At 33.8% G+C, this 24,416-nt stretch overlaps 1 protein-coding gene across 3 annotated transcripts in view; it reads right to left on the bottom strand.

Annotated features, from left to right (window-relative positions):
- Positions 1-1,340: 1,340 nt before the first annotated feature.
- LOC135158025 (uncharacterized) overlaps positions 1,341-24,416 on the bottom strand; it is a 28,122-nt gene continuing 5,046 nt past the window's right edge. The window contains exons 2-9 of one of the 3 annotated variants that reach the window (XM_064115266.1): positions 18,479-18,646; positions 14,240-14,407; positions 13,125-13,289; positions 12,002-12,169; positions 10,875-11,042; positions 9,763-9,930; positions 8,636-8,803; positions 1,341-4,986 (exon numbers count right to left, since the gene is read on the bottom strand). In XM_064115266.1, the coding sequence (XP_063971336.1) occupies positions 4,885-4,986; positions 8,636-8,803; positions 9,763-9,930; positions 10,875-11,042; positions 12,002-12,169; positions 13,125-13,289; positions 14,240-14,407; positions 18,479-18,646 (1,275 nt within the window). In that variant the 3' untranslated portion in view covers positions 1,341-4,884. The remainder of the gene's footprint in view (positions 4,987-8,635; positions 8,804-9,762; positions 9,931-10,874; positions 11,043-12,001; positions 12,170-13,124; positions 13,290-14,239; positions 14,408-18,478; positions 18,647-24,416) is intronic. The other 2 variants (XM_064115267.1, XM_064115268.1) reach the window with 2 other exon arrangements.

A 24,416-nucleotide genomic window follows, 5' to 3' on the forward strand; every position in this document is an offset into this window, starting at 1 on the left:
AATCATGCGATCAGTAACTATTGTCAAATTTTATCAACAAACGGTTAGCTAAGGATAAATATGACATGCGAAGGATATAGATTTTTCGGTTCACCTCTTTGAGTAAATTGCAGCCGAAGGCGAGTGAAGGATTTATATAACCCAGTAAGACAAACGAACAGGGAGCAATGTTTTGATATGGCGTGCGATTAGAAACGAAGACGAGGGAATAGATCGGGCAATATTGTACATTTGTGTCATCGTGTTGCTTCGTTAAGGCATAGAGCTAATAGCTCTATGGTTAAGGCTTCTTTCTAGAAGTCCACTTTGGCAAAAGCGCGATGAGGGACTATGCGCGACAATAACAAACGAACGATACACATGATAAACAAACGATTTAATACCACAGACTAAATAAGAGATGCGAATTCAAAAGATGACCAACGATTTCTTAATTCGTCAGGGAATTTCAAACATGTTCAAAATTTCTGCGCGAATTTGAATAATTGCAGCTGTTAGTTCAGAAGGTGTACGAACCCAAACACGAAGGGTAAATATGATTATACTATCAGTTACCATTGAAGACGATTTTAAGAATGCCTTCCCCCAGCCATCGCAAGGCATATTTCAGGCAATTCAGTGTGAGGGGGCCTTTAGGCCGATGGCCCTCAGGGGAAGGGTCCGATTGATGTTCCTTCGATGTGACTAGTTTAAGCCAAATCTTTGACCATCATTGTATAATTTGTATAGTATTGTACGAAGCAGTTTCACAACCAATTTAGGTACAATTACTGTATTCCATATATAGTCAGGGGCCTTAGCAAAATTTTGGGGACAGAATTTACAAAAGCACCATTTTTTGCATGTGGGTCCCTGGTATCAAAAGCATTAATTCTAGATAGTGTGCCTCGAAATCGGTGAGGGGCACCCTATTTTAAAATGCTAATTTATGCAAATTTTATGCAAAAAACTCATAATTCACCATATCTCACTAAAAATAATTTTCAAATGCACAATTTTTGTGCATTTGGGTCTTCTTTTGCTAAATATTCAACTGCAGGTCAACTTTTATAAAATTGGTGAGTATGAATCAATTCTTAAGGTTAATTTATGCAAATTATATGTAAAAACACATATTTTATCATATCTCCACATATAGAATTGTCAAAATCACAATTACTTTTCCACGTGTGTCACTGGTACCAAAAGCATTAATTCTTGATAGGATCAATGACTGGAGTTCAATTTCATAGTGCTAATTTATGCCAACTTATGCAAAATCACACTATTCACCGTAAATTACTGTATATGTATAGTACAGACCTAAACTTTTCTAGAAGCCTATTTCTTTTTTTTTTTTTGGGGGGGGGGGGTATTTGGGATTTATTATGATGGGGCATCAAATCTAGATTGATTTCTGTACAGTTCCCGAAAAGGAATCAATTTTCAATGTTAATTAATGCAAATTTATGCAAAATTTCTGCAAATATGTGTTAAACACATCAACTATCATATTTTGAGGTTTTAAACAGAGGGACGAGCACAACACTATATATGAGGCACTGTTACACAATTCATTCATTATGGTGACTTTCCATGCGACCAGAGGAGGGTATCATGTTTAAAATGCAAATTTATGCAAATTATAAATCCTGTGTATACCCCTTTCACAATTAAAAAACCCAAATCATATGGAAAAGTTAAACCAGTATTTCATCTTTTTTTTCAAAGCAATTCAAGAGGTCAGATTTCTTTCCCAAGTAGAGTGTTCCCCTGTCAGAAAGAGTAGGGTATATGGATGGTTCTCATGTCAGAAAAAGCTGTCCATGTCTGCCCCTCTGACAACTATGTACATTTTTCAGATTTGAGCAAAGAGACCTGGGGAGTGTTTCATCAACATTTTCATCCGACAAGTTGTCAGATCTGACATCTTTCTCTGATGTTGATTGGCTGAGAGGTACTGTTACTATGGTAACTGTCGGATAAAATGGGACTTGTCGGATGAAACGTCCGACAAGTCCTTTCATGAAACGCCCCCCTGATCCTTCTTTTTCTGTCGTCCCTAGGTTGACGGTGACCTGAATAATTTAGTGATATTTCTTAATTGGCTTATGAATTGATCTCTATCACTAAAACTAGGGTAACACCAAAACCGAATTCTCCCAATCAATTTCAGACCGAATCAGAGTCGAATCGGTCTGGAACAGGTCCCGAATCGGAGCTATTGACTTCCCAAAATAATTGTCCAAATGCCTCCCCAAATTCAACCGAATTCCATTATCCGAATACATCCCGAATGTGGCTCGAATAAAATTTGTCGTGGCCAAATTTTGGAGGATATTCGGCTGGTTTTGAACATTTCAAGACAAGCAGAATCTCTCCACGAGTGTTCTTGTATATGGGGAGGGAGAACAGAATAGTCCCGGATCCTTCCGAATTGATTCCAGGAGCTCCCCGTATCGGAGACGAATAAGTACCGAATCCAGTCCATTTTGGGCAGAAGTGGTCCGAATTTGTTCGGGAGAATTTGGTTTTGGTGTAACCCTTGCCTAAAGCTAGGGTTAGAACGGAACCGAATCAGCTGCGAATCCATCCATATACACGTATTCGGGTGGTTTCAGGAATATTCTGTATTGCCTTCGTAAATGCGAGAAAATTCGGGAACATTCGCTGAGAAATTCAGCTCATTTTGAAATGTTCAAAACCAGCCGAATACCCTCCAGAATATATATAATGTGGCCCGAATGAAATTTGTTGTGGTCACATTCGGGCCACATTTGGGATGTAATCGGGCGACATTCGGTTTGATTAGGGGAGGCATTTGGAGTTTTCTGGGTAGTTTCGGACCTATTTGTATCATTCTGGGCACAACTGTCCCGAACCGTCCGAGCTCGGCGCATTTGTTTTGATTCGGGTCCACATTCAGGCCATCGTTTGGCTGTAATCAGAGATATCGGGTCATATTATTTTGGGTGGATTTTGGACATGCTTGGGTCGATTCTTGCCACTATTCGTGTTGGCATTCTGCTTTTTGGGGGATGACCAAAATTGATTTGGTCAATTCTTGGCGATTCTGCGCTGAATCTGGACATATTCCGGACCCATTCTTCTCTATTTGGGGGAACTCCTCTAATCCATCTGAATCAGGCCATAATCGGGCAGAATCAGTCTGAATACATTGCCCATGATGTGATTATTACACAACTTGAAAGAGATTTTTGGACACCATTTTGTTTCCCAAACGACTGAAAATTTGCTTAACTGTGATCCATATATACTTTATAGCTATTGAGAAAATCAGACTTTAACTGACAGATAGTACATGGCTATATATCTCCGTATACATGGGGTGTCTCCAAAGTTTTGAATTTTCCTGTCAATATATTGCTCACCCCCCCTTGCTCCGACTGGATTTACGCCAGTGTGTAGGGAGTGAGAATGGGGGACAGGATTTAAAATGGACACCCGTTCAAAGAGGGTTCTGTTTCTCTTAAGATAAATTTGCATCAAATTTGCTTCAATAAGCAGCACTTATTATTTATACAGAATTATTTCCATTAGCAGAAATAATTAGCAAAATAGCATGTTTTTAAATAATTGCTAATTTACATAAATTAGCATATTTTGCATGAAGACGGGATTTTCAATAGCACGTTTGATAGGGAAAATTAAAGCTATCGATCTGAAAGAGATTTTCTTTAAGTTTGGTTTCTTTTTATTCCTTTTTACTAATTTTTACTATTCATGCATAAATTAACTGCTAATTTACATAAATTAACATACTTTTGCATGAAGACAAAATTTTCAATTTGTTCTGTGGGAAACATTAAAGCTATTGACCTGATAGAGACTTTTCTATAGTTTGGTATCTTTTTATTAACTTTTATTAATTAATTTCTATTGGCATATGGCTTCATGCATAAATTACTGGTAATTTACATAAATTAGCATATCTTTGCATGAAGATGCAATTTTCAACACCATGTTATGGGGAAAAAATGAAGCTATTGACGTAATAGTGACATAGGGAAAGTTTGGTGCTTTTGTAAACTCTGTCCCCAAAACTACAAATTATGGGCCTATAAGGCCCCTGACTAATACATATAAATTAGTATTGCACAAAAAGCTGTTTTATGACCAATTTAAATACAACTATTGTATTCCTTGTACATTTAAACTAGTATCTTAAAAAGCTGTTTTATGAACAATTTAGGTACAACTATTGCATTCCTCAAATGAATTTAGTATTGTAAAAAAGCTGTTCAAGACCTTTTCAAGTACATATTGTATACCTTATATAAATTAATTACTATTGGATGAAGCAGATTCATGATAAAATAAAAATAACATAGGATTTGTATAACGCATGTATCCACCTTGCTAGGTGCTCAAGGCACTCCTATATTACCCCAGCTAAGCTAGTCTACCGATTGTGATGCACACAGCTTTTTGATGAATTTCTTCCTGCCAGTACCCATTTACCTCACCTGGGTCGAGTGCAGCACAGTGTGGATAAATTTCTTGCTGAAGGAAAACACGCCATGGCTAGGATTCGAACCCACGACCCTGTTTGAAAGGCGAGAGTCAGAACCACTAGACCACGACGCGATCAGTTTAAGTACAATCATTATGTTTCTCATAATTATGAATTAGTACTGTAAATAGTTATTTCATTTACATGACCAGTTTAGGTACAATTATCGTATGCCTGGAGCATAACTACAAAAGCCATTTCATGACCAGTTTAGGATATTATTTTATTTGTCATACATTTATAAATGAGTTGGCCCATTGTAATGATCAAATTAATGAGCAGTATAAGAACTGTTTATACATTGATCATATCTAGGTTGTATCAGTCTGAGTGAAGAGGTCACCTTTACCTTAATAAGTTTATTAGTTCACCTACCCTATCTTGTCACTGACTGCTTGTAAGAATGATTGAAGATCCTTCTGAGGCTTTCCATTGAACATGAAATTTCCTTTGCTGATCTGAGGGAAAGAACCCTGAAAGAATAGAAGCATCATTGGAAATAATAATTCACCAAATCATTTCTTTATTCTCATTATCATAATGCTCAAAATTGTATCATGCATAGAATATACCTTTCTTCTTTTATATAAATTTTATATAGGTCATATCAGGCGCGGATTCTGATTTGGACTTTTAAAGGGGGATGATTAATGCACGCGAAGGTTGCCAACACTTACAGAGAGTGCAAAGCATGCTCCATAGGGGTGCAGAGCACAAAGTTTTTGATATCTCCTCAACTTCACATCAAAAGAAGACGTCTCTTGCGTCTCTAGAAGAAAATTTAAACGAGGCAAATTTTGAAAATAGTGATGAGGAAGAGAACAGGAGGAAGATCTGAGGACAAAAAGAAAATAGAGAGAGAGAGAGAGAGAGAGAGAGAAAGAGAAGAGACAGAAAATGCAACATGAATATAGTGTTTATCACAATAAAATTACTCAATATGATTATCTGGTGTTTTGTGTCCTTTCTATACTGTTATGTATCCTCTTAAATTCTCGATTGTTATTGTCTAAAAATTGACCATCTGAAATTCATGGAAAGCCATATCAAAGAACTTCAATATTTCCTTGCATTATTTTGAGTTTTCAACAATTAACCTTTGCTTACATTGTACATGTAGAAAACAAATACAATTTTCATGTACATGTATAACCTACGACCTACTTTCAAGAATTGAACTTGCCACTTACAATTCAGATCTTTTATCATTAAAAGAATTGACCTTCTGTGTTATTTGACACACATTGTTTTTACTGTATTAATATTTTTCTTGCTTTAATACTCCGTTGTTCTGATGGAATTACATGTATCAGCTTTTGTAAGTTATAATCATTTTGAAATTGATAAATATATACATGTTATCTATTTTTTCTATTTTTTCTATTTTCACATCCTGTATCATTAAAAGAATTTACCTTCTATGTTATTTGATACATTGTTTTTACTGTATCAATCATTTTCTTGCTTTAATACTCCATAGTTCTGATGGAATTAAATGTTCAGCTTTTGCAAGTTATAATCATTTTGAAATTGTTTCCAACATTAAAATTGAACTTTCTGTTTCTCAATAAATTAAACAAACCAATGCTTCTACATGGAATTTGCTTGATGCAAATTCACAAGTGGAGAGGGGGGAGGTATCCACTTGCCAATGGAAGTCCCCCCTCCACCCCCACCCCCCCCCCCCCCCCCCGGTTCTCATCATTTCATCAAACAGGATACATGTAATTTAAAAATTCCACCACTCTTTCCAATCCTTACTCCTCCATCTTTTTTTTTTCTCAATATTTAATAGTCTCCAAAAAAATATATATTATGCCTCCTCTCTATCTTTTATCTATCATTCTATATTGTTAGACAAACTTTGCATCATCAATCCTTTTTCCACTGACTGTGATATGTGTCTCTTAAATAAATGTTTCCCTTTCTGAGACTAATTAAATAACTAATGACCCAAAATGCACTTTAAGAAGAATATCCCTTTGATTAAATTATGTAAAAAAATAAGCATTAATATCTGAATTAGACACCTAGATGTCAGTGAGGGCAATAACAATTAATAATAAACAATCCTGATATCTTGAAGCAATGTAAAAAGAACTCACAATGTTCTCTAAAAAAGGTTAGATGGTTTATTTGATAAAATGTCAAATTTATCTTTAATATGAAAATACATGTAAACAAGATGACGCCGTCTAGATGTTTAGTAAATTTACACAGTAATTCCTAACATTTAACAGAGATGTTTAAAATTCTGAGTTCACATGTCATTATCCACAGGATAGAGTCTCACTTACTTGCTTAAGTTTTATTTTTCATCTCGATTGTTTATATACACTATGTAAAAGTGTCAGGGAGATTCCCTTAAATGTGTACAAGCCATTCACATTTGTTATCATGTTAATTACATTCATGTACATGCTCCCCTTCATTTGACTATTTCTGACTTTGGTTGACTAGAAGGTCAAGTACACAATAATTGTAAACATCTAGACAAATGGAATGTAAATTACTTTCTGGAGTTTACTGGTTGGTATAGCATAATGGATTGCACCATTAGTTCAACATGAATAGCTCCATGTATTAAAACAGATCATGTGCATGTATAGTGATTGTCTTTGTAGAAAAATCATGAATATTTTTCTTTTACAAAGTTCATAATTTTGAAAATTCTACAAATAGTTCCTTTCTCTAAAAAATATTGGATTTCATTCTAATTTCTATTCAGCATTATTAATTGAAGTCGCAGGTGTATAACATCCAGGAAGTAGGACTGTGTTTCATTTAGGGCACTAAATTAATATAGAATACAATATTTAATCATGGTTAACCTTAATATGACCATCAGAGACGAGCACTACATGTAATTTTGCAGACTGTTCATTGCAGCATTTGATACTGGGTAAATTTCCTTTTCTTTGCTAGACCTACAAATTTTGCTCCTAGTAGTTACCAAACAGAATTAATAAATTTGAAATTGATATTCAAATAGCAGGGTAGTAAACTATCCTGTACTAACACTTCAATCCAATTTGCAGCCTGTCAATATCCACTATTCTATTTCAAACAAACTTTATTGAATGACCATTCATAAATCATTATATCCTATAAAGCAAAATAAACAAAGCAAACAAGCAAAACACACAAACACCCATAACCAATGCAGTAACATAGTATAAGAACTCAATGTTATTAAGTCAGTAAGATGCTAGGTCACTGGATGAGATTGTTGAAAAGTCTCATGTATTCAACACACAAACATATATCATTACACACATAAGATTTAAATCAAAAACAACATTACAACTATTCATTTTTAATATAAATCTATTCAATATGAGTACTATAAAGCCATTGAAATGTATATTCTACAGATATATGTCATCAGACACCAACTCACTAAACATAGGTTGAGCAGGACAAAAACATATTTGTCTTGCCAACAGATATATGTACTGTTGATTGAAAAACATTAATTTGAAACTGATGTCAAGTTGTAAGGCAGGTATTTATCTTCTACAATATGTGAGTCAGCAAGGAAACAGTATGTTCATATTCATATCCATTTTCCATTCCAGCTTTTACCCTGCATACCATCTCAATCTAAACTACCTGGTCATTGTTCATTTCATCCTATTGTTATGTTCCATGTATACACTCAATGTAGCTCTCACTGTACTGTATACATTGTATGTATCATGGTCAATATCACTCTCATACACATACCACATGCACCTCTGATATTCAATGATCTAATTTCTCTCCCACCTTTTTGAAGCTGATATTTCTCTTTATATCTTCCATGTGTATTATCATAAGAGATGACTAGGAAGAATCACATATGGATAAAGTTAAAAAGGTTTCCATGTTTCGACATCAATCATAACCAAACACTTGAAGATATGACAAATTTGTCAATTACAGCATACCTGTGCATTAGAACCAAATTTGAAAAAGAAATCTCATCTAGTCTCCTTTATTTATAAACACTCTCAAACAATATTTCTAAGTAGCTTGAAATATGTTCTTTAATGTATTTAACACAATAAAATTAGATAAACACTTTTTCACTATTCCAAGTTTTCCAAACATGATGTGAGAATAAAGTAGAGGCAAACATACCTTCAAGGTTGAAGCCTTCTCATTCAATTGAGAATACAACTCCTCCTGGTCATAAACTCCTCTCAGTATCAGGTTAGTCAGGTTAGGTAGGAAGCATAAAGCTTCTACTAGGTGACGTGAAGAGGCTGATGATAGAGGCTCATCATCCCAAATCTCAAGAGTATGGACCTACATGTGTACAAACATTGATCATTAAACATACATGTACATATCAGATGGTATGATCATGCTGTAATGCTTCAAGTTTAAACTGGTTCAAAAATGTGTTGATAAGGCTATAAATATATGAATCACAACATAACATTTTAGAAACCATACCTGTTTAGGCTTCACAGCTTTTATGTTGATGTGTATTTTGTTTATAAAAGACATTTTAATACCTATGAATTTTGAAAGAAGGAATTATTACAGGTTACCGGTATCTCTGTACCCTTATTCAACATTATAGCATCACTTTCAACAATTTCTGAGATATCATGAAAATGATCAATTTAAGATCATACATGTGAAGACCATAATAATCTCAGATACTCTATGATATGTTTGTTCCTTCATATTTGTTTTCTATTTTCAGTAACCTTTTACCCTACATACCATCTCAATCTAAACCACCTGGTCATTGTTCATTTCATCCTATTGTTATGTTCCATGTATACACTCAATGTAGCTCTCACTGTACTGTATACATTGTATGTATCATGGTCAATATCACTCTCATACACATACCACATGCACCTCTGATATTCAATGATCTACTTTCTCTCCCACCTTTTTGAAGCTGATATTTCTCTTTATATCTTCCATGTGTATTATCATAAGAGATGACTAGGAAGAATCACATATGGATAAAGTTAAAAAGGTTTCCATGTTTCGACATCAATCATAACCAAACACTTGAAGATAATGAATTGACAATTTCTCAATTACATGTAGAGCCAAATTTCTGAAACATTTACTCATCTAGTCTCCTTCATTTGTAAACACTCTCAAACAATATACTGTACATGTATCTAAGTAGCATAAAATATGTTCTTTAATGTATTTAACACAATAAAATTAGATAAACACTTTTTGACTATTCCAAGTTTTCCAAACATGTTATGAGTATAAAGTAGAGGCAGACATACCTTCAAGGTTGAAGCCTTCTCATTCAGATGAGAATAGAACTCCTCCTTGTCCCAAACTCCTCTCAGTATCAGGTTAGTCAGGTTAGGTAGGAAGCATAAAGCTTCTACTAGGTGATGTGAAGAGGCTGATGATAGAGGCTTATAACTCTCAATCTGAAGAGTATGGACCTACATGTGTACAAACATTGATCATTAAACATACATGTACATATCAGATGGTATGATCATGCTGTAATCCTTCAAGTTAAACTGGTTAAAAAATGTGTTGATAAGGCTAATATATGCATCACAACATAACATTTTAGCATCCATACCTGATTAGGCTTCACAGCTTTTCTGTTGATGTGTATTTTGTTTATAAAAGACATTTTAATACCTATGAATTTTGAAAGAAAGAATTATTACAGGTAATCTCTGTACCCTTATTCAACATTATAGCATCACTTTCAACAATTTCTGAGATATCACAAAAATGATCAATTTAAGATCATACATGTGAAGACCATAATAATCTCAGATACTCTGTGATATGTTTGTTACTTCATATTTGTATTCTATTTTCAGTAACCTTTTACCCTGCATACCATCTCAATCTAAACCACCTGGTCATTGTTCATTTCATCCTATTGTTATGTTCCATGTATACACTCAATGTAGCTCTCACTGTACTGTATACATTGTATGTATCATGGTCAATATCACTCTCATACACATACCACATGCACCTCTGATATTCAATGATCTACTTTCTCTCCCACCTTTTTGAAGCTGATATTTCTCTTTATATCTTCCATGTGTATTATCATAAGAGATGACTAGGAAGAATCAAATATGGATAAAGTTAAAAAGGTTTCCATGTTTCAACATCAATCATAACCAAACACTTGAAGATATTACAAATTTGTCAATTACAGCATACTTGTGCATTAGAACCAAATTTGAAAAAGAAATCTCATCTAGTCTCCTTTATTTATAAACACTCTCAAACAATATTTCTAAGTAGCATGAAATATGTTCTTTAATGTATTTAACACAATAAAATTAGATAAACACTTTTTCACTATTCCAAGTTTTCCAAACATGATGTGAGAATAAAGTAAAGGCAGACATACCTTCAAGGTTGAAGCCTTCTCATTCAGATGAGAACAGAACTCCCCCTTGTCCCAAACTCTACTCAGTATCAGGTTAGTCAGGTTAGGTAGGAAGCATAAAGCTTCTACTAGGTGATGTGAAGAGGCTGATGATAGAGGCTCGGTTTTCCAAATATCAAGAGTATGGACCTACATGTGTACAAACATTGATCATTAAACATACATGTACATATCAGATGGTATTATCATGCTGTAATGCTTCAAGTTAAACTGGTTAAAAAATGTGTTGATAAGGCTAATGTATTCATAGATGTATTTCACAACATAACATTTTAGCATCCATACATGTTTAGGCTTCACAGCTTTCTGTTGATGTGTATTTTGTTTATAAAAGACATTTTAATACCTATGAATTTTGAAAGAAGGAATTATTACAGGTTACCGGTATCTCTGTACCCTTATTCAACATTATAGCATCACTTTCAACAATTTCTGAGATATCATGAAAATGATCAATTTAAGATCATACATGTGAAGACCATAATAATCTCAGATACTCTATGATATGTTTGTTCCTTCATATTTGTATTCTATTTTCAGTAACCTTCTACCCTACATACCATCTCAATCTAAACCACCTGGTCATTGTTCATTTCATCCTATTGTTATGTTCCATGTATACACTCAATGTAGCTCTCACTGTACTGTATACATTGTATGTATCATGGTCAATATCACTCTCATACACATACCACATGCACCTCTGATATTCAATGATCTACTTTCTCTCCCACCTTTTTGAAGCTGATATTTCTCTTTATATCTTCCATGTGTATTATCATAAGAGATGACTAGGAAGAATCACATATGGATAAAGTTAAAAAGGTTTCCATGTTTCTACATCAATCATAACCAAACACTTGAAGATATGACAAATTTGTCAATTACAGCATACCTGTGCATTAGAACCAAATTTGAAAAAGAAATCTCATCTAGTCTCCTTTATTTATAAACACTCTCAAACAATATTTCTAAGTAGCTTGAAATATGTTCTTTAATGTATTTAACACAATAAAATTAGATAAACACTTTTTCACTATTCCAAGTTTTCCAAACATGATGTGAGAATAAAGTAGAGGCAGACATACCTTCAAGGTTGAAGCCTTCTCATTCAATTGAGAATACAACTCCTCCTGGTCATAAACTCCTCTCAGTATCAGGTTAGTCAGGTTAGGTAGGGAGCATAAAGCTTCTACTAGGTGATGTGAAGAGGCTGATGATAGAGGCTTATTATCCCAAATCTCAAGAGTATGGACCTACATGTGTATAAACATTGATCATTAAACATACATGTACATATCAGATGGTATGATCATGCTGTAATGCTTCAAGTTTAAACTGGTTCAAAAATGTGTTGATAAGGCTATAAATATATGCATCACAACATAACATTTTAGAAACCATACCTGTTTAGGCTTCACAGCTTTTCTGTTGATGTGTATTTTGTTTATAAAAGACATTTTAATACCTATGAATTTTGAAAGAAGGAATTATTACAGGTTACCGGTATCTCTGTACCCTTATTCAACATTATAGCATCACTTTCAACAATTTCTGAGATATCATGAAAATGATCAATTTAAGATCATACATGTGAAGACCATAATAATCTCAGATACTCTATGATATGTTTGTTCCTTCATATTTGTTTTCTATTTTCAGTAACATTTTACCCTACATACCATCTCAATCTAAACCACCTGGTCATTGTTCATTTCATCCTATTTTTATGTTCCATGTATACACTCAATGTAGCTCTCACTGTACTGTATACATTGTATGTATCATGGTCAATATCACTCTCATACACATACCACATGCACCTCTGATATTCAATGATCTACTTTCTCTCCCACCTTTTTGAAGCTGATATTTCTCTTTATATCTTCCATGTGTATTATCATAAGAGAAGACTAGGAAGAATCACATATGGATAAAGTTAAAAAGGTTTCCATGTTTAGACATCATAACCAAACACCTGAAGATAATGAATTGACAATTTCTCAATTACATGTAGAGCCAAATTTCTGAAACATTTACTCATCTAGTCTCCTTCATTTGTAAACACTCTCAAACAATATACTGTACATGTATCTAAGTAGCATAAAATATGTTCTTTAATGTATTTAACACAATAAAATTAGATAAACACTTTTTGACTATTCCAAGTTTTCCAAACATGATGTGAGAATAAAGTAAAGGCAGACATACCTTCAAGGTTGAAGCCTTCTCATTCAGATGAGAATAGAACTCCTCTTCACAAACTCCTCTCAGTATCAGGTTAGTCAGGTTAGGTAGGAAGCATAAAGCTTCTACTAGGTGATGTGAAGAGGCTGATGATAGAGACTTATAATTCACAATCTGAAGAGAATGGACCTACATGTGTACAAACATTGATCATTAAACATACATGTACATATCAGATGGTATGATCATGCTGTAATCCTTCAAGTTAAACTGGTTCAAAAATGTGTTGATAAGGCTAATATACATGTATGCATCACAACATAACATTTTAGCATCCATACCTGATAAGGCTTTACAGCTTTTCTGTTGAGGTATATTTTGTTTAAGACAACACATTTTAATACCTATGAATTTTGAAAGAAGGAATTATTACAGGAAATCTCTGTACCCTTATTCTACATTACATCATCACTCTCAACAATTTCTGAGATATCACAAAAATGATCAATTTAAGATCATACATGTGAAGACCATGATAATCTCAGATACTCTGTGATATGTTTGTTACTCCATATTTGTATTATATTTTCAGTAACCTTTTACCCTGCATACCATCTCAATCTAAACCACCTGGTCATTGTTCATTTCATCCTATTATTATGTTCCATGTATACACTCAATGTAGCTCTCACTGTACTGTATACATTGTATGTATCATGGTCAATATCACTCTCATACACATACCACATGCACCTCTGATATTCAATGATCTACTTTCTCTCCCACCTTTTTGAAGCTGATATTTCTCTTTATATCTTCCATGTGTATTATCATAAGAGATGACTAGGAAGAATCACATATGGATAAAGTTAAAAAGGTTTCCATGTTTCAACATCAATCATAACCAAACACTTGAAGATATGACAATTTGTGGATTACAGCATACCTGTGCATTAAAACCAAATTTGAAAAAGAACTCTCATCTAGTCTCCTTTATTTATAAACACTCTCAATCAATATTTCTAAGTAGCATGAAATATGTTCTTTAATGTATTTAACACAATAAAATTAGATAAACACTTTTTCACTATTCCAAGTTATCCAAACATGATGTGAGAATAAAGTAAAGGCAGACATACCTTCAAGGTTGAAGCCTTCTCATTCAATTGAGAATACAACTCCTCCTGGTCACAAACTCCACTCAGTATCAGGTTAGTCAGGTTAGGTAGGGAGCATAAAGCTTCTACTAGGTGACGTGAAGAGGCTGATGATAGAGGCTCGTAATTCCAAATATCAAGAGTATGGACCTACATGTGTACAAACATTGATCATTAAACATACATGTACATATCAGATGGTATGATCATGCTGTAATGCTTCAAGTTAAACTGGTTCAAAAATGTGTTGATAAGGCTAATGTATGCATCACAACATAATATTTTAGCATCCATACCTGTTTAGGCTTCACAGCTTTCTCTTGATGTGTATTTTGTTTATAAAAGACATTTTAATACCTATGAATCTTGAAAGAAGGAATTATTACAGGTAATCTCTGTACCCTTATTCTACATTACAGCATCACTTTCAACAATTTCTGAGATATCACAAAAATGATCAATTTCAGATCATACATGTGAAGAACATAATATTCTCAGATACTCTGTGATATGTTTGTTACTTCATATTTGTATTCTATTTTCAGTAACCTTTTACCCTGCATTCCATCTCAATCTAAACCACCTGGTCATTGTTCATTTCATCCTATTGTTATGTTTCATGTATACACTCAATGTAGCTCTCACTGTACTGTATACATTGTATGTATCATGGTCATTGTCAATTACGCAATGGACATGATAGAAGTCTTTCCTCTTTGACCACATAAAAAAAGCTTTTTCAATTAGCAGTGAGACAAACTGAGAAACCCCTCACATACAACCCTGCCCATTCACTTGTACACACTCTCATTCAAATCAACCATCTAACAGTCACTCTCACTACCACTCACACTCCTGCTCTAGCAACCATTTGCATTACAAAGAAAAGCGAATTGCAGCTCCTGTTTATCTGAAATGAAAAAAAAAGTTACAAAGAAGGGTAGTTTTCTGACATGAATAAAGTTAAAAAGATTCCATGTTTCTACATCAACCATATCCAAACACTTTATTTTCATTATATAACCTTTCTGTTTAAGTGCATGTACATGTATTTTATGTTAATACTAAAAACCTCTGAATATTGAAAGACTTAAATTTTTCAAAATCAATTATCTCGGTTATTTACTGTTGGCATTATATAATATAAACTGCCTTATTCTTGTGGAAGCGCAGTGGTGTATCAGTTCCGACTCTCGCCTTGTAATCAGAGGGTCATATTTTCGAATCCCACCATGGCCTAGCGTCCTTTGGCAAGGCATAAATCAACACTTTGCCACTCTCACCCAGGTGCTAATTCATTGAGTACTGGTAGGAAACAACCATCATTGTGGTTGGTTATAAGTAGGAGTGCACCTATAAAAACAGGCTGCTTTAATAAAGATTAATTAAGTGAACGGGTAATAATAATTGTGAAGCGCTTTGAGAAGTCATAGATTGATAAAGCGCTATATACCAAATATTATTATTCTGAAAACAAATTTGGATGATTTACAAGTTTACAAAAGCCTGTAATTGATGTGACCTATAATTACTTTTCAATGCAAAGAACTTAATAATTTCAAGCAATCTTTCAAGAACAACATGTGCTGCTACTGCATGTCTACATAGATGTATTCCATTTTCAGAATTAAGCCTTCACCCTGCAAACCATCTCAATCCAACCCACCTGGTCATTTTTCATTACCTTCACTCTATGTATATGTATATTCCCTATACTGTAATACACACATGTATCATGGACATTGTCATTCAATATCACTCTCATACAAATACCACATGCACCTCTGAAATTCAATGATCTACTTTCTCTCCTACATGTAACTTTTAAAGCTAATATTTCCCTTTTTAACTTCCATGATTATGAAGTATCATTAATTAAAATATGTCTAGGAAGATATGGATTTTATAAAGTTAAAAACGATTCCATGTTTTTGCATCAATTAGATGTTTTTGCGTCAAAACACTTGAAAGTATATTTTAAATGACAGCATACCTGTGCATTAGAACCAGATTTTTAAAAAAAATCTCATTTAGTCTCCTTTATTTATAAGCACTCTCAGATAATATTGTCTACATACATGTAGTACAAAAATTTGTTCTTAAATGTATATTTTATCCCTATACAATTACATTTTTCTATATTGTAACGTCATAAAAAGGGCAGCTGCCCAAAATAATACATAATATAAAATGCATAAATTTCAAATATCTTAACGGTTTGTGATGATTTATTTTCACCAAACGATATGAAAAGAATTTACTAGCATATAACATCAATCAAATATTTAATAATAACTTCATTTATTCATTATGATGGATTTTTCTTGAACCTTCAATATTTTTTTATATTTTCTGTTATTTTATTCAACTTTTTGTCAGGGTGAACTTCCCCTTTAAACATGATATTTGTTACATGTATGTTCTTCCTTGTACATACATCAGTATTTATCAAAGATGTATGAAAAGAATCATGAATCGGTATTAGTCAGTTACTTAATATATAGGCCTACATAATTATGTAAACCTGTGTAGCAATTATAACCTGGTCCAGAACTTCATAACAGAATTAGCTGGACACTAAACCTGTGCAGTACATGTAAAACAAAAAAATATCCAGGATATTAATTCAAATTTTGTTTGTTATTTAAAACAATGTAGAGGGTATGTTATAATACATATTTGATAATAATAATACTTTGCATTTATACAGCGCTTAACACAAAGGAACAATGTCACTAAGAGCTTTACAGAAATATCATTACCCCGGTCAACGGATCCTTGCATGCCCGCATACAATGTATGCACCTTCTCCACTCCCTGAAAAGCATTCCAACAAGAGTTCTAAGACTCAATTGCTAGGCATACTATTTATAGGCTTTCGCATCCTACCCGGTACCCATTTAATGCCTGGGTGGAGAGTGGCAAATTGTAGATTGACACCTTGCCAAAGGACGCTAGGTCATGTTGGGATTCGAACACGGTCAGAACCGCTACACTACTGCTTGTAAATGTACATGTACAATGTCTTTGTCCATCAACTATCCATTGTAATCTATTTAAACGTTTCTTTCTTTCTCTTTTTACCAAGAGCTTCATAAAAGCAGAGCTCTACATGTAGGTTGAAAGATTGGCCCCAGTAACATTATTTACAGATTGGTGCTAATCGCATTAGTACTACTACACTGTACCTCATTTGATATGTCTGGTCCGAGCAAAGCTCCATCACAAACCATCAATGTGATTATATGCTACATTTGCTTTGTTTTAGCTTCCTAATATAGAAATAATAGATTGTTAATATGCCTGGCATTATTACGCTGTTAAGGTTATTACGGCATAAGGACTGATTTCTTTTCCCTTCTCTTTGCCCTCTCCCCTCTCTCTCTCTCTCTTTCTCTCTTTGTCTCTCTCTCTCTTCTTTCTCTTTATTCCCCTCAACCTATTTTCTATCTTACTATGTTCGATACCCTTTCTTCCCATCAGTCATTGTTCCTCATTCTCCCCATCTTGATCTCTTTTCAAGCTCCCATTTGCCCTTCAAGTTTCTTCTCTAAGATATGAATACTAAATTCTAACCATTCTTGTTTCTTCATATACTTGTATTTGCATTATTTATATATTTTTGGCATACCAATATGTTAGTACAATTATGAATTCATGTAAAAAAAAATCGGAACAAAATAAGTTAAACCACATGTTAGCATCTCCTCCTCCCCCTTCTCCTTACTTTACTATGAATTTCGTTATGAATAAAATTGACTCGTTATAATCCATGTGCATATTATCGCTTGCTTTATGTTTATGACCATGTATATTCATTTTATGTTGCCCTGTATACTGTTCGTCTAAAACAGATAAACTGGGCTTATTGTAAGTGTTGCCCTTTTTATCGATAAAAGGTAGTTTATATTTTTAAAAATCATTTTTTTTTTCCAAATTGGTTGTTAAATCATTAATTTGTCTTACATGCATCTAGGAATGTCACTATAAAAGACTGGCATAACAAATCACTATAATGTAGGTAACTTAAATTGTGATCATATAAAGTCATCAGCATTATATAAAGATTACGATACATAGACTAAAATTATAGATCACTATCAGTATTGTTTTTAGCACTGTCATTCTCATTATTACTATCATCACTCATCTTCTTCTTCCTCCTTAAAAATTCTAACATCAACATGACCATCTTATTCTTTAAGATGAATTTCTACTTACTGTGGCTGTCCTTCCTTCTCTGGCAAGAGTTTCATAGAAGGTAGGGTGAAACCTTGCCTTCAGTAAAACATCCCTTAGTGATGGTGCTGAGCACACCATCACTGCAACCTCTTTTGATATACCTGGTCCATAGGAAGGTAATTTATATCTACTAATATGCATTTCGATCTGAAAGTAGAGCAATACATCACAATTACATTATTTTGATTGCATTATTTGGTATTTACATGTATTTATTTATTTATTATTGTCATTGGGTTCAGAATTATTGTTTTTATTCAAAGTGAAAAATCATATTTCATTTTCAATATCAATATTAAGTTTTAAACACGTGGAACACCTCTGGCAGTCTCGCCTGCATGACACAATTTGATATAGCAGCAGTGCTGCCTTTGAAAACGGCTTATGAATAATTATTCACAGAAGAAAACACTTATTATGATAAAATATTATGTCGATTGACTCAAAATGACCTTTGACAATGATCATGTGACCGAAGACGTGCAAAACAATCATTCATACTTGATAACCGGATGTTTCATGAGCTTGATCCAAAAACATTCTAAGTTATGATACCATGCAATTATACTCCCAACACGGCCAGAGGTCATTAACCTTTAAATGACCTTTAATCTTGGCCATGTTCCTGAAATGCGCACAGGGTATTTAGGGATACATTGCTGCACTTTTATAGAAATCCCAAGAATGTCCTGTAATCTGTTTGGTCCAAATCGGATCAAATGATATTCAGCGAATTGCACTATTGCATCCAAAATGCACTATCCTGCACTCTGACGACAGAGTGCAGGATAGTACGAGTTCTGGAATTATATAGAATTATCTAGAATTTTGATCAAATATAGCATTCAGGGCAAATCAGTAACATGGGTGAGGGGGGGGGGGGGGGTTGTATAAAACAAACAACGCACACATTCTTGTGCATAGAGGATGTAAATAATGAACTCTGTGCTCAACTCGCCAAATGGATATACCGCACTCAGTCCTGCAGACCTCGGTGCGGTATATCCATTGGCTCTTCTCGCACATCATTTATTATTTGGCCCTGCATGCAAGCGCTTACATGCATTATTTGTATAATGTCCAAGTTTCATGAACTAGATACATGTACATAAACTGCTAAAGTTTATGACATTTCCACAAATACCCCCAACATTACCAAAGTTTGTTGACCCTAAATGACCTTTGACCTTTGGTCATGTGACCTGAAACTCGCACAGGAGGCTCAAGGATACATCATTGCTCTTATGTTTAAGTTTCATGAACTAGATTCATAAACTTTTAAAGTTATGATGACAATTCCTCAAAAAAAAGAGACAACATGGCCAAAGTATGTTGACCTTATGTGACCTTCGACATTAATCATGTGACCTGAAACTCAGGCAATATACAGCGCATCCCCCCAAAAAGTCCCTCTGACATAGGGGTGAATTTATGTAAAAAAATTTGTGCTTTATGAATAAATTTTGCATAAATTAGCATAAATAATTTTCCAGACAAAATTTCAAAATTTTGTGTACAATTTTGGTGAACCTCATGCAGCTCTACAAGATGGAAGAAAAAAAAATCAAAATCTGTCAACAAATAAAGAAGAGGCATTTTCTGTGATTTATGAATAAATTTCGCATAAATTAGCATAAACAATTTGTGACAATCTTGATTATTTTCCCTATCCTTTGCCAACAGAGTCTGATTTGGTAGTCTAGTTGGGCAGCCTTTATAATGATAATTAGATTCCTTTCTGAGGTGCTATGTAGACCTCCTGTATATTGCAATGCTAGGCATGCACTTCAGGTGTTTTCTTTTGTATTCTTGGCTTGACTGATTCTGCTATGTTGTAATTCAGTGTGATTTAACCAGTCTGCAGCCAGCTCTCCTCCTGAGAGGACCTGTTTTACGAGCTGGTGTAGCTCCAGGTAGCCACACCCGTTATACCCCTTTAGGTTCTAACAAGATTTGCTAACACTAAGTTACTTTTATTTTTGACAAGTTAATAGAGTGAATATAGAGAACCAGTTTGACTTTATTGCCACAATATAAGAGGCATTTCTCTTGATATAAAATATCAAAGATATTTAACATGTTATTTAGCTTGTGAGCTTTTGCTTTTGAAAGGACATTTACTCCTTAAGAGTAGGAAGTGTAATTTTGTTAAATGTTTTAAGAGCATTGGCATATGTCCCACATTCATAATAGAACAAGTGCTTGCAGATATATGATAGTTTTATGCCTCTAACTCATGCATTATTGAATTGATTGATTAAGAGTCATATAGGAGTATTATATAGATTAGGGTGTGGCCTTTAAACTTATGCCACTGTTAATTTGATACTTTAATATAGACCCTATGTATTTTTATAATATTGGGTGTCTCCTTTTCAGGCGGCCGTTACGTTACATTACATTACGCCACGTTACGGTGTTTCCTACCACATTATTGGTCTTCCGGGTTACTACATTACAGTGTTACTACGACGTTTCTGTTCTTACTACGGTTTTTTTGCCTTCCGGGTTACTGCGTAACTACTGTTACTGTAATACTGATCCAGATATTTCTACAAACAGAAGTATACGGCACTTCATATATTCCAAACAAGGTACATCTAGCGTTCCATAGACGTCTTCAGTTTGTCGCCGCATCTATCTACGGACAACTGTATCACGTTAACATTGACTTTTTGTTCTGCGGTAGCTCTCGGGGAGCTAGTCCTTCAAGTTCAACTTCAAGATTCTCCAAACCTCCGAAGTTTTAGTGACTGTTTTGAAGAGACATTTAGAACACTTTACAGCTTCAACGGTATCCTTATAATATAAAGAACACTCGCGACGTAATATTAATTTTGGGTTTAGAGAGGGAGCTTGTTTTTTTTGTAATTTGGCATTTGCCATTAGTCTATGTGATTTTCTATTGATTTACACTTTGTACAAGGCTCTGTTTTGTAAAGACTTCGCTAATTTTGTTATGAAAGGATTCAGTGATTTTTTTAAAATAAAGTTTATTTAAACTTTATTTGATGGCTGCTCTCTAGTTCTTGAGTCATTTGTGAATTGTGGGTGGTCAAGCAACCCGGTATTTAGATTTTTAATGAGTCGACACAATTGCCTTTGAACTTAAGTTTTTGACCTGAATTTATTTAGGGTAAAAATCCATTTTCCAAGTTAATTCGTGACACAATTTTCTACTGAAAACTTCAAAATTCTGTGTAGAAGTTTGATGAACCTCATGAAGTTCTACCAGATGGAAGAAAAAAATCAAAATCGGTCAACAAATAAAGAAGAAGAGGCATTTTCTATGATTTCTGAATAAATTTTGCATAAATTAGCATAAATAGTTTTCTACTGAAAATTTCAAAATCCTGTGTAAAAGTACATGTATGGTGAACCTCATGAAGTTCTACCAGATGGAAGGAAAAAAATCAAAATCGGTCAACAATTAAAGAAGAAAAAGCATTTCATGGGAATTTTTAAAAGTACTGTATGAATTAACTAATTTCGCATAAATTAGCATAAAAATTGTTCTAGTCAAAATTTCAAAATTCTGTGTATAAGTTTGGTGGACCTCATGTAGCTCTAACAGATGGAAGAAAAAAAATCAAAATCGGTCAACAAATAAAGAAGAAGCATTTTATGTGAATTTTTAAAAATTTGCATAAATTAATTTTGCATAAATTAGCATAAAAATTGTTCTGGTCAAAATTCTGTGTAGAAGTTTGGTGAACCTTATGAAGCTCTACCAGATGGAAGCAAAAAATTCAAAATCGGTCAACAGATAAAGAAGCATTTTTGGTGAATTTTGAAAAATGCGCATAAATTAGCATATTTAATGAATTTCAAAATTCTGTGTAGAAGTTATGAATCCCCCACCTAGTGCTATCATATAAAGCAAACAGAATTGAAATCGGACTTGAAATGGCGAAGAAGTAGCATTTTGAAATTGTGGACGGACGACAGACGACGGACGCCATGCCACGGCATAAGCTCATCTTACCCTTCGGGCCGGATGAGCTAAAAACCATCAAAAATGAAGTTTTTTTCATAATTGATAGGGGATCAGTGCATCAACTTCATAGAAAATATGAATGATGGATAAGTACAATAAGCTGAACAATGAAGGGAAAACCACGAGTGTATCATACATGTACTTTGCAAAAGCGAACATTACTTGTGGAAATATTTTTATTTTTTTCATTCAAAAAGGTCCGGTGAATCAACTTTAGCCCATTAAGTTTGTTTTGGTAAGAAGCTGAATATATGAGAAAATTTAATCCTTCAGAAAGGCTAAATTGGAGAGAAGATTAAACTTTGGAAAAAAAAGGGATTAGTTTTGGATTAAACTCCAAACAATTATTATAACGTTTGTTTTAATTATCTATCTCAAAGATACCATAGCAAATTTGTCAACATGTCAATTTACAACAGAGCGCTATCTTCAGCATCAGATTTTTCACGTTCATGAATTAACGGAGGTGTTGCAGTTCGTCACCTTTTATGTCCAAAATTCAGCAATGTTCATTTGTGTCTTGTCATAGAAGTAAGTTTCGTAGATTAATCAGATAATAGGGGAGATAATGTGTTGATTATATAATTATGTCAAGAAAGTCAAAGAGAGTTATTGACGAAAAACAGAAGTAAAAATTCATTATAAATGTACACGTGAAAAGGGGTTGAAGTTAGTAGACAATTTTTGGCTCGAAAGGCTCGTGTTAAATCTGATCACAATTGTCTTAAATGCATATAACTGAAATTTGTGTTATGAAGTAAAAGATACAAGATGTCTAAAATCTGAATATTTAATTAATGAAAAGCTTCAGTTGAAAGCTTTGTTTAGTTTTTTGGGGGGAGCAATTAGTGATGTTGGAAAATGTGAACATTTCCAGGAAGTTCAGTTCGGTTTGGATTTATAATCTTAGCAAGAGCATGAAAATATAAGACTTCTTTTAGTGAGAAGAAGAGCCAAATATGTGGGTTTAATTTCATATTACAAAGTTTGTATTGATGTATTGTAAAGCATATCTATGCTTAAGACAAGCTGCTCATTGTAAGGTGAAAGTGCATAAATCTATATAGATCTATACAAAAGGATACAAAAACATGGTCATGAGTCTGATACATGAACGTTTGGTGAACTCATGAAGTGTATTTTAAAAAAGTAGAAATAAGTTTCTGACAAAACTAGTTTTGGTTCATGAATAATTGCATGTACATTCAATTTAGAGAAAAGCAGTTTTAAAAGCTATTAGGGATTAGTTTCTGCATAGTTGGACTCAACTATGCGTTGATGGCACCCTGCCAAAATTGGGCAATGATTTTTTTTTTTCTGCCTTTTGTATAAGGAGTGATTTTGATAGAAAATAATATTGTCAGCTACATTCAGACTTTCAGTTGATTTATATTAGTCTTAATCCATGCTTTTACTATAAACAATGAAAGTAAATTTTGGTCAGAATATTTAGTAATACTTTGATGGACAAATGTAAATGCATCAAGACCAGATTACACAAGATATTCATTTTTTCATTCAGGTTGAGATGACTCAAAATATGCCATTTTGTTTTATCATTTCAGATTGAATAAAATCTCCAAATCAACACTGTAGAAATATCTCAATTCCATGGTTCACATCTCGGCTTGTTCTGTACTATCCAAAGTTAATAAAAAGGAATGACATCAAGAATGCAATATAGTTAGAATTGAGCATGAATGAAACATACTTGTTGTCTCTTTGGGCATATTCCATTATCAAACTTGAAATGAATTGTTACTGTCTAATACTGTTTTTGCCCTTCCGAACATGTGTGATGTTATGATTTGATGAGCTTGGTTAGATCTTGGAGATTTTCTGGTCAGCTCAGGGAATTCCCTGATCAGAATCTGAATGATCAAAGGGGTTGATATGCTAGGCAGTGCAGAATATAAGTGG

The sequence above is a fragment of the Lytechinus pictus genome, unplaced genomic scaffold (genome assembly GCF_037042905.1).
Source record: "Lytechinus pictus isolate F3 Inbred unplaced genomic scaffold, Lp3.0 scaffold_26, whole genome shotgun sequence".
NCBI classification, from domain to species: Eukaryota; Metazoa; Echinodermata; class Echinoidea; order Temnopleuroida; family Toxopneustidae; genus Lytechinus; species Lytechinus pictus.